This window comes from Poecile atricapillus, chromosome 7 (assembly GCF_030490865.1).
Source record: "Poecile atricapillus isolate bPoeAtr1 chromosome 7, bPoeAtr1.hap1, whole genome shotgun sequence".
Taxonomy (NCBI): domain Eukaryota; kingdom Metazoa; phylum Chordata; class Aves; order Passeriformes; family Paridae; genus Poecile; species Poecile atricapillus.
This window is the reverse complement of record NC_081255.1, coordinates 4,141,128-4,152,521: the sequence shown is the minus strand read 5'-3', so window position 1 is coordinate 4,152,521 and position 11,394 is coordinate 4,141,128. Positions and strand designations below refer to the sequence as shown.

Below are 11,394 nucleotides of genomic sequence, written 5' to 3'. Positions count from 1 at the left end.
CTAAGTCGTCTATCACAGCAGTCTGTTAGAGTCTTCTTTGGGCAGCCAGTAAACCCTTGCCATTTCATAATTCATGGATGGGCAACAACACTAATTTCCCAGCTTCCTGGTGCTGCAGAGCAACTGCCAATGGCCCCAGTATTTTACTTCAGTCCCTCCTCTGCTAGGGTAATTTCTGCTTTCTCAGTGGCTTGGGGTGAGAGGGGAGAATGCCTCAGACACCCTTCTGAAATTTGTCCTTCCATGTCTGTGAGCTCTGTCATTCAATTATTGGTTTCTCTTGCTAACTGTGAAAATTAGAAGATTTTGACAAGAATAAGAGTCAGGAAAATCACTCCAGTAATTGTAAAAGATAAGGTGTGTACCATCTGCAGCTTTCTGTGTATAAAATTATGAGAAATATTCATTCCTGCTGCTCAACAGAGTTATCCAAGCAGTGGTTTGTTTTGGGTGGTTTTAGTTTCAGAAGCAGTGTTTAAGTAGATAATTGTAGTTGCCGTTAAAGCATTTTGATCACAGTATTGGTTTGCTTTTTAACCCAGTTTTGAAACCAAATCTAAAATTTAAACTTATGTTCTCAATGACAAAGATGATCTCTCTGAAACACTACTTACTTTAAGTTAATACAAGATAATTTAAAAGCTTGCCTAGTTTGTAACAAAATCACATTATTAAATAGTGAAGAGTGAGAAAGTGTAGATATTTGCCATTAGTTCCTCCTTATAACCTTATAACTTATGTCCTAATGAAAGGAAATATTGATACTGGTCTAGTGATAAATAAGATCATGATGATGTTCTTTTGAAGTCCATTCCAAGTTAGCATTTGTTAATGAAAGCAGTTTATTTCAAAAGTATCACCTTTAATTATCTCAGCTAATCTATGAACACTTCCTTGAACAAGTAAGTTGTCCATAGAACATGATAATCTGTGAGTTTTGCTTCATTTTTCTCTTTCCTTTTTTTCCCCTTGTGAATATCATGCATGTTCCCCTTCTGGGACCTTTGGGTCCTGCCAGGACAGTAGTTTGCCTGTGATTCATATATGAACTTCAGAAAATATGACCCTTGGTGATGATTTCAGGGATATGATACTCTCATCGTTTTAAGCTTTTTACATTTTTATAATCACTTTATCTGGCATAATATTAAAGAGCATTGCAAATAACATTTCTTTGGAGTGATTGCTCTTGCACAAGACTGTCTGGCAGATTGCAGGCATTTCCAGATGTTCTGATTTACAAGTATTGTTGCTCATCTTATTAAAGTTAGTGTATTTAATGCAGGACCAGCACATCTTAAAAATAAACAACCATTGCATAATAGGTAAATGCAAACAAAGATTATTATTACTTACATTATTATTATTACTTACAGAATCTGTCTAAGGAAAAGTGGAGTAGAAACTGAATAACTGATATATTGGTTCTTCTACAGGCACAAAAATTATAACTCTCAAAATATTTGATTTTTTGTTGTTGTTAAAATACAACAGATTTAATCTAAAATCTCAGTCTTCTGAGAACATCTATCAATCAAAGAGCACTATCTAACCTGTGACCATTCAGGCAATAGCAATGGTTATTTTTCATGTCAGTCCCTCTCAAAGGGGATCTACAGCTCACTTGGAACATGGGGACATAATACTCCAGGTGAAATTGTATAATAGCTAATAAAAAATAAGAATTCATAGCATGTAGGCAATGCTTTGTTCAGGTATCCATATGGAGCTTTTTCCATCTCTGTGTGAGAACATTAACTCTCATTTTATTAATTAATTAATTTGATTATGGTAATTAATACACCTTATTTCTGCCAATGGTCTTATAAACACTACAATTACATATTCCTTTTGTGTTGGAGACAATAGTGAAGAAAACAGAATTTCATCCCAGAAGTTCAGAACTAAGCTCAAAGCTATACCTGCAGGCTTGCTTGCTAAGTAGCAGAGCTTTTTGATGCTCTATGTTCTGTTATCTTAAGAAAAACCAAAGCAAAATAATGAAATCCCAGTTATATTTCAAAAAAATACCCATCCACTGTCTCAGCAAACATGGACTTAAATTCTGGTTTCTGTTTTGAAGTTGTCCCCGTGTGCTGTGGGCTTGAGGGTGCATTGGTAAGTGCTCATGTACCCTAAGCACCTGCTCAGGATGTTGTCAGGAATTGGTGACAGCTCTCACTTGAACTAAATCCATACATCCATCCATGATGTAAAGTAAACATGACCTGGTGTTTGTGGATGCCCTTTCTGATTTAAATACACCACAGCTCTGTCTGTGACTCCTGGGTGTTTGGTACTGCTGAGTCCCTCATGTTCATGGATGTCTCTGACCTAGGGAATTTTTGCCTCTGTGACCAGCATTTGAGACCTGCAAGTGCTGGTGGCACCATCTGATATTCATGGCAAGTCTCACTGGGCCACCTGCAGTCCAAGAGTTCTGGTGCCAGTGGGTCCTTCCTTCAGCATCACTACTCTGTCACTGTCCCCTCTCATGGAGCAACAAGGGCTCCTCCAATCAATCCCACCAGCTAAAACTCCAATTTTTTGGTAGCAGTATGTTCAAGAATACTTCTCCATCATGGGTTTTGGTGTGGTACCAGTGCATTCCTTTAAAGACAATATATAAGACTGTGAGCCAGAGGAATGCCCTGTTCTTCCCCCAAGAGCACAGTGCAGAACAGGTCCTAAAATCCAAGCACACACACCTTTGTAATGGAATGGAGTTTATCTGGGCAGAGTTGGTAAAACTGGAAAAAACAGCTCAATAACCGACCCTCTCATAAAGGAAATCATTATTAAAGTGTTCCAGTACATGATGTTGTACTGGAAGGTGTTTAATGGCTTCCAAAACTAATTTTTTAGATAATTTGTACAGAAAATGCTGTTGGACTCCTCTCCTGTAGTTATGCATTTTACTATCTTTGCTGTATTTATCTCAAATCACACCCCAACAGAGGAGTACTTTGGAGAAAGAGTTGAAAGAGCAAAATGAAGTCATTCTGTGCAAGGAGCAAACTCCTGCCAAGTGAAAAAAGGCCAATTTAAGAGGAAGAGCAAACAGATCTGGAAGTGTAGCAAGGCTGATTCTTGGGAGTAAAGACAGGCTGAAGAGGGCTTGAAAGGAAAGAAGTAGCTGCTTGTGTTTGTATCCCAAGATCAAGGTCTTTGTAGCAGTACTCAGAGTTATTGTGAATGGGGGTGAAAGGATTTGCTGTAGTCAGAGGAAAGGTTATTGCTGTCATTGAGAGGTGGCTGAGAAGTTGATGCTCAGGTATATAAAGCTCAGACTTTGACTTCAGTGTAATTGGGACCAAATATCTAATTTGAAGATGTTGTGTGGATGTGTATCTGAGTATCAGAAGCATTTGTTCAAAGACACAAATGGTAGAAAAGTGGGAGTGTTTGGGGTTTGCCCAGGGGAACAAACATCCATTGTGCTTTTCTCAGCTCAGCTTTAGGTGGTCAGAGGACTTTGTCGGAATACTGCAAAAACTGGTGGAAATGGGCAATTTACTCATGCAGTTCTAAATCCTGAAAATGTCTCAGACTTTACCATGGCTGGTTTAAATTCCAGTTTCAGGCTGGAGATTTGGTGATTGTTATTTTCTATTAATTCCTTTCTAGCACTCAAGGTGGGAGCAAAACCAATGCTGTGTGATTTATTTAGATAACCAGAAGGGCTTTGTAAACAAACAGGGGCTAATCTGGTAATGCTGAACTTCACTGCCCAAAAAACAGCTTTACTTCTCCAAAAAGCTGATTCTCAGCTAAGTTCAGCATGTTTCCATTAGCTGCTCTGCTGGTGTGTTTTTATGTGCTGTGGTAATTCATTCTGCAATGGGCCCTTCTGTCCTGTTTATCATTTTCAAATATATATCAGGACCATTTGGGTTACATCAGCTCTAAGTAAAACTTTGTTTCTGCTATTACCTGTAGTATCTGCTGAGAACTTTTCTATGATTAAGAGAGATTTTGATTAGCTGAGGTGCTCAATTTGAAGGCAGTTGGAGTTTTTTAGCAAGAGTTGTAACTGGCTTTCATTAGATGTGGCTTTTTGGTAATCATTGATGGCTCTTTGCCTGTCTGTAGTAAAGGTACTACAGGTGGTAAAAACACCATGATATGACCTTGCTGTGCATTTGGGCTGGTGAACACAAACCACTTCTGTCTTACAGCCTCATCTATAAAAGGACAACATTGTTTATGCATCCAAAAAATTTTCAAAACATGAGCTGTGAAAGGTTAGCAGTAATATTTTGGCACAGGCTTTGCAGGGTTACACCCAACTTGAGGTTCTCTATCAGTCTCTGCATCACTGAGAGCACTGAAGAGCAACCAGTAAGAAAACCACCAATATTTCCTTTTCAACAAGGCCACAGCAGCTGAGAAAGGCAGGCTGGCCTGAGGGATTGGTAAATAGGGAATACTGGTGAGCTAATTCTGCTTGCAGACAGATGAGGAAGGATGACACAGATGAGGAAGGATGAATAAATTTGATGCAATCAGAGTTATTTACAAAGTTTATATTTAAAGTCTGTTTTTTAAAAATATAATAGAAATTGAAAAAGTGATGGTTTTGTTGGAGATTTTTTCAGCCCATCTCTTTCCCATAAGCTGTTGAGCATATGAGTTGCTAGAATATCTCAGCTGAAATGGTCTGGTTCTGGTGCAAGGAAGCTTTGTCCTCCCCTGCTTATCACTGTGGCTCCTGTTGTCCCTTCCATGTGTGTTTTACTGTTTTTTTCTCATGGTTTTTTTGCTTCTTCCATTTCAGTCAGTCATGCACTGGTACTAGAGAACTCTGCAATTTTCCTCTCTGGATATAGGGAAGTCCTGTTGCTTTGCCTGCTTTATGTGAAGATCTGGCACATTCCAGCTGTTCCTGTGGTATTTGGGAACTCATTCCTCTCCCAGATTTGTAATCCTCATTTTTTACACCTACAGCAGCATATTCCAGAGACAATGCAGCTAAAATCCTGTCAAGGAACCTTGATGCTGTTTGGAACTGGGCTTTTTTATGCACCACTGTGTTTATTGGGAAAACTGGTAATGAGTAATAGTCATGGGATTCTTTACTTGAGGGATGCTGATGGGCTTTGTCTCTGAAGCTAGAGACCCAAAATGAGATACATTCATTTTTTGAAGCTTTTACATACATACAAGTTTGTGTTTGCCTGTGGTTCTGCTACAGTTTTGCATAGCAAGAGTCTTGCTTGAATTATGGGCTGTGCAGTGCAGATCTCTTGATACCTCTCAGGTGTTTTTTATGAGTGGAGTCCTTGAGACACTTCTTGTGATTGAGCAGGAGGGCAGGACTTGATTTGTGTGACTGCTGTGCAGCAAGCTGTTGAAAGGTGTGGAGGGGAGCTTGTCTCAGTCCTTAGCAATGAGAAGCTATTAATAACGAAGCCAGCTGCATCTCACTGCATTGCAAGACCACTTAAGCTATCCAGAACCACAGGAGATGTGCAGTGTTTACATACAGTGAAAAATAACAGATTCTTTTCTCCTTGCACAGCATTACTTCAGAGAACTTCGTAACCTTTTCTCTGTATTCTGAACAGCCCCTTGGCTTGGTGATGTTTGTGATGCTCCCCATTATTTAGCTATTCATAAATTATAATTTGAATCTGTGTTAGCACTGAAGAGCACTTCTTTTTATCCATATGCCTTAGTCTGCAAGCAAGTCTCCTCTGCTTCCCTTTCTAACACTTAACTTATCAAAGCAGAAGAATCTGGCCCCAGTTGTGCACTGAAGATGTGAACATTGAACCCAATGATCTGAAAAGTGACTGGAACTGTGTTGTGTCCAGACATGCAAATGTGTTATAAAAATCTGCAGCCAGTTAGGGATCACATTTAACCTTATGCAGAGTGCCTGGCTGGATGCACTGCTTGGATGTTGAGATGATTAGTGCAGTGTTGCTGGAGGTGTGATGCTGTGATGCCTAAGGCCCCATTTAGCTCTGGCCATCAGCTGACACTCTGGTGTTCCCTTGCTGTCCCAGCTCACACCCAGAGGCCTGTGCCTCTCAGTCTGCCCAGGGTTACAAGAGGCAAATGAAGTCATTCACTAAGAGTTCTTGCAGTCCCTGTGGAGCAGCAGCTCTGTATGAATGGGGAACTTCTGCATGTGCAAGAGCTGAGAATGTCTCTGATTTCCCCTCAGGAAATAGAGCTGCACTTAAGCCATTCAGACTCTCCAGCATTAATGGAAGTTGGTGAAGGGGCTTTAGGTTTCCAGGCTACATTGTGGTGCTCAGTGATAGCAATGAGATCCATTTGGTTTTAGGCTGAATCAAAGCTCAATCAAAGCTGGAGCACAGGCTGAAGCCCACAAGGCTGGAGGCGCCTTATCTGCCCACAGGATTCTCCACAGAAACAAAGCACGGCACTGCCCAGCAGCCCTTGCCCATCCATACATTTTTACATCCCATATCCTGACAGAGGTAACTGCAAATGTGCCAGGTGTCTCCTCTGCACCCTGGCCAGGGGGATTCCACACAGCCAGTGCTGTGTGTTCTGCTTCCACCCATGTGCGACTGTGGGACGAGTGCTAGGATTCCAGCCTTAGAAGATAAATCATGGATTTCAACTGTTGCACTGTGCCAAGTTTTTATTGGCAGCAGCCTTGGATTTGAGCTGCCAGAACTAGAAACGCCTCTGAAGTCAAAGGGCACCAGAACTCCCCCTTGCACCCTGGGAGCAGTGTCCTGCCTGTAAGTGCCCCGCCGATGTGGGCAATGACGGCCGCATTACTCAGCATCCGGCTTGCTTTCACACCCACTGTCTGGATCTGACTTGGAAGTGGACATTTCCCTGTCAAGCACAGCTGCTCTGGTCTTTGCTGAGCAGCCATCTCACCTGATGACTTGTTTTCTCTTTATCCCACAGTGCTGTGCATCCAGCACAGGCTCATTGCAGTACTACATGCTACACGCAGTAGCTTTTTACTTCAGCCAGTGTGTGAAGGAAAACAAAACCGCAGTGCATTTTCTCTCCATGGGCTGGCAAGCTGGATCCCCACAGAAGATGTGACAGGCTTTCCTTATCTGCCTCTGATTCCTGAACACCTGCCTTGTATGGTGGGTACAGAAACCTGATGCTGCGGCAGTGTTTGCATTAGGGCATCAGTCACCTTCAAGAAATGCTGGTTGTGGATTTTCCATCCTTTCTGGCCCCAGACAGCCCTGGTTTCATTCCTGAACTCCTTTTCCTGCCTTACTCCTCTCCTAGACCTTAGATTTGGAAAGAATCACATGGGTTTTTGCAAAGGGCTGTATTTAACATGTCGTTTCCTCTAGGCTTTACCAAGAACAGATTGTTTTTGGGAGGAAGAGTGAGTCTGGCTGTGCTCTGGCAAAGGCTGGGGTTTAGCAGATATTTTCCTGGAATACAGGCGTGGGCTGAGTGCTCTGGGCACTGTTGCAGCAAGCAGGTGGCTGGGATCCAAGGTGTGCCCACTGGGAGGTGAACCTCCTTATGCCCAGCAGCTGTGATGGCACCAGACATCACCCTGAAACCACCCCTATGTACAAATGCCTCCCTATGGGAGAGAAACCCTCTTTTGCCATCGTCCACAGGGTGTGTTTGATCCAGGTAGTGTAGTTAATGAAACGCTGCTGTTTGCACAGAGGTGAGGGCCAGGAACAGAGGCAGGAGCCTGTGGCACAGGATGGCGTTTCAGGGATAAACAGGCCAGGAGAAAATGGAGCACTAGAAAATCCAGTAAGCAGTGGAAACAGTAGGCTTGTGCAGAAGAAAGGTAAGCACAGGCCTGAGGTAGCAATGGAGCATTCCTGTTCAGCTCTTCCTAAGACCTCCCTTTATTTTTTAAAGTATTATTTTTCTGGTGGTGTGGTATCTTTTAATAAGAACTTTACATTCTCACATAGTGCTCTTAGGATGCTGTTATTAGACAGTCAGTTATTTGTGATCGGAGGGCATCTGCAAATAGTTTTGTGACAAATGATGTGGTGACCATATCAGCCTTTTATGGAATGGTAGTGAACCTTTAACAGTGCAAATATTGCTACAGACTAATAGAGGGGCTTGGACAAAGTGACTGCACAGCCCCGAGCCACTGAAAATTGCATCTAAGGTTTGGGCAGCCTTATCCAAAGTGGTAATAAACACAGTAGAATATTTGTTGTATTTAAAATTTGGATTTATGAAAGCAGGATTTTTAATCTTTAGCAAACACCCAAGTTCATGTGGACACATAAACATGTACTAACCTGCCCCTTGCCTCTCGAATTAGACCAGGAAAACTAATGATAAGCAGCAGCTTTTCCAGCCTGTCAGCAACAGGGTCAGGTAGCCTATGGAGATAAAGCAGCAGCAGGTACAGTTGCTCTGAGATCTAATTTAACATATTTGCAACCTTTTTAATAGAGCAGAAATGAAATTTGTAACACAGCTCAAAATGTCCAAAGAAGAGAAGGCCGTGGCTCAAATTCTCCTTTCTGGACCACTTCACTTCTGAGTCCCTGAGTGCAAACCACCACACTCACAGTGAGCCACGGCTCACTGGTCCCTTAGTCCTGGCATCATCTCAGGGTAAGGAACACCTTCCACACGGACAAGCAGCTCCTCCTTGGCTTCCATCTGGGAAGTGACTATTACTTCTCTTAGGGTAAGATTGGCCTTTAAAGGCTGTCAACTGTTGGGGTTGTTTTCCCTTCTCACAAAATATGTCAGAGGGGAAATTTTTGTGTTCTGAGAGTAGAATGAGATTCCCTTAAGGACATCACTTTCCGTCTGAGTCTCATCCTTAAAAGACATTGAGATAATTACCTGTACCTATTACAACTTACTCTCATTTCTCCTTTCCCTCATGTCTTTTTCATGGGATTTGTCTTTGTTGAGCTGCTTTTATTATTCAAGTCAGGTTTCCAAGAAGCAAACCTGTTCAGTTTGAAGTCTGTAACTCAGATAAATTTGTATCAAGTGCAAAGTAATTTTAAGTCATCCCTGTTTTACAGGACTACTTCACTTGGTGCACTGGAAAGAGAAGAAAAAACAAGGGGACAACAAGTGGGGATGTCTAAAGTTAGTTAGTGATAGACAATAATAGAGACAAAATTCTACTGGAGACAATTTGTCCCTGTGGCTTAAAATCTGCTTTAAAGCTGGTGATAATCTCTTACTATCTCAGAGTGCCAGGAAGAGGGAAAAGAGCTGGAGTTGCTCCCTGGTTTGCTGGACAAGGTATCTTCTGCATTGTCCCCTGGCACTTAGGGTAAGAGCTTTAGAAATGGAGAAGAATTGTTTCAAAGATAAAACTCACAGCAGTCTCAAAGGTGATAGGAACCTTTATTTTGATTATTTTCATTGTACTGACATTTTCCTTTTATGCAAACTTAACTGTAAAACACTCTTGAGATACTGCATAGAAAATACACATAGGAAAAACCACATATATACATGTCCATAAAAATAGAATACATCTTGGCAAAATTACTTGTGTACAGTGTATTGACATTATTGAACCAAACTTACATCACCTTTGGAGAAAAATGTTCCATGTGCGTAAAACCCCCAGTTACTGAGCTGGGAGCATGGCAGTGAATATGGGTTTGGGTTAAATAAATGGCTATACCAGAATGGCAGAGTAAAAACAAGTTATAAAATAACTGCTCTATGAAGTAGAAGAAGACATTTTGTTTTTTTCTTCCAAAAAATAGCAATATCTTTCCACTTGCATGGAAACCAAAGGTACCAGTTCCAAATTCTCTTGTAGATTTGTAAGCTGCAAACCAATTTCAATGTCATTTGTTTCTGCATTTGCAACCCTTGGGCACGGTGGCATTTGGTGGGTTCAAGCACTCAACATAGTATAGCACAGCCCTAATTCTATTGGGTAATTGATAAGGAAAAAATCTAATAGATGTAAAATTTAAAACACTTATCAACCTTTAAAATACGTAGACCACTTGAACTTGTGGGTTTATTTTCTTCTGTTAATTTCAGTGGAGGCTGCTCCTTGCTTACTGCTTTGACTACACAGATTTCTCTGCTGGTTTTCAGAACATACTGTGGAAAATGACTATTCCAGTGTAATAAATAAAGCAAGTGGTAACAGGTACTCAAAGCCATGGATCTTCCTCTTGAATTGGAACAATGGTACTGGAAAGGCAGCCTGTGGGAAGCAGGGGAGGAGAAAAGAGCATGGCACTCTTTGAAGCGCGGTGGTTCTGTGTACGGGGCAGGCAGCAGCCAGGCTGAAGCGGTAGCACCCCTGGCGCTGGGGAATGAGGAGGTTCAGCTGTGGGCTCGCTGCAAGGGCTGGCATCAGTAGGGGAAGGCAGACACGGCGATGTAGACGATGAAGGTGGTGCGGTACTCGACGCTGCCGTCGGCGCTGTACGACAGGGCCCGCACGCCCATGCGATATGTCCGGGGCTCCCGCAGCGCCCTCGTGGTGAACACCACCCCCTTCCAGTTCTCATCCCTCAGGGCAAACGGCAGGGCAGGGTCCTCATCCGCCATCAGGAAGGTGGTCCTGGGGTGCATGACTTGGTCGTGAGTGTAGGCCACCAGCCGGATCAGATCCTGCCCCGCAGCGATGCCAAAGGGCAGCGACAGCAGCTTGTACTCCAGGGCATAGGTGCTCAGGTCACACTCCAGGTCGTTGGCCGGGCAGCTCTTGAGACAGAACCTAGGAAGAAGCAGAAGACTTTAGCCCAGGGAAGAAGGCACAGTACCTTAAGTACTGGGCTAGGTTTTAGAGGAGAAATTCTTCTCCTGTTTACCCTATTGCAGATTAAAACTTCTAGAAGTGCTCATGCACTCTTCATCCTTCATTGTTCCTTTAGAGCTGCAGCCCAGTTTAATGTCCCTTTTTGCCTCAACAGGATCATTCCAGAAAGATGTTGGCTACACTGATGTCACTGATGTCCATGGGGTAAGTTTGAGTGACTGTGCTCTTAAACATTAGAATGGGAAGACCTTGTTTAAAATGTTCTGGACAGCATTTGAGGTATGTGTCTGTTAGGCCATTGTTATAGATACATGTTGTATTATTGGCTTTTCACCAATATTAAAATGAATGTTATATGTATAATGTTGGAAAACTTTGCTGCATAAAACTTAGAAATAGGGTGTAATACACACACACACACACATATATATATTTTAGGCTGTAGTATGTTATTAAAATAAAGACTACTTTTGTTCATATAACCCAGAGAATGAAAAGATACTCAGAAACACCCCCTGCATTCTTAGATGATCTTATCCAGATGAAAACAGCAGTGACTGGAGCTCCAAGGGAGGAATTTATTGAACCTCTGTTATCAGGGAGTGTGAGACTCAACAGAGCCAAGGAGATTGATCTGTTGGGGAGGGGGGAGTTGAAGCTAAACAAAGGAACACCTAAAACATAAAAGG

At 42.2% G+C, this 11,394-nt stretch overlaps 1 protein-coding gene across 1 annotated transcript in view; it reads right to left on the bottom strand.

Annotated features, from left to right (window-relative positions):
• Positions 1 to 9,311: 9,311 nt before the first annotated feature.
• Positions 9,312 to 11,394, bottom strand: part of HMCN1 (hemicentin 1) — a 173,309-nt gene continuing 171,226 nt past the window's right edge. Inside the window, exon 107 of the mRNA XM_058842962.1 lies at positions 9,312 to 10,663. Within this exon, the coding sequence (XP_058698945.1) occupies positions 10,297 to 10,663 (367 nt within the window). The 3' untranslated portion in view covers positions 9,312 to 10,296. The remainder of the gene's footprint in view (positions 10,664 to 11,394) is intronic.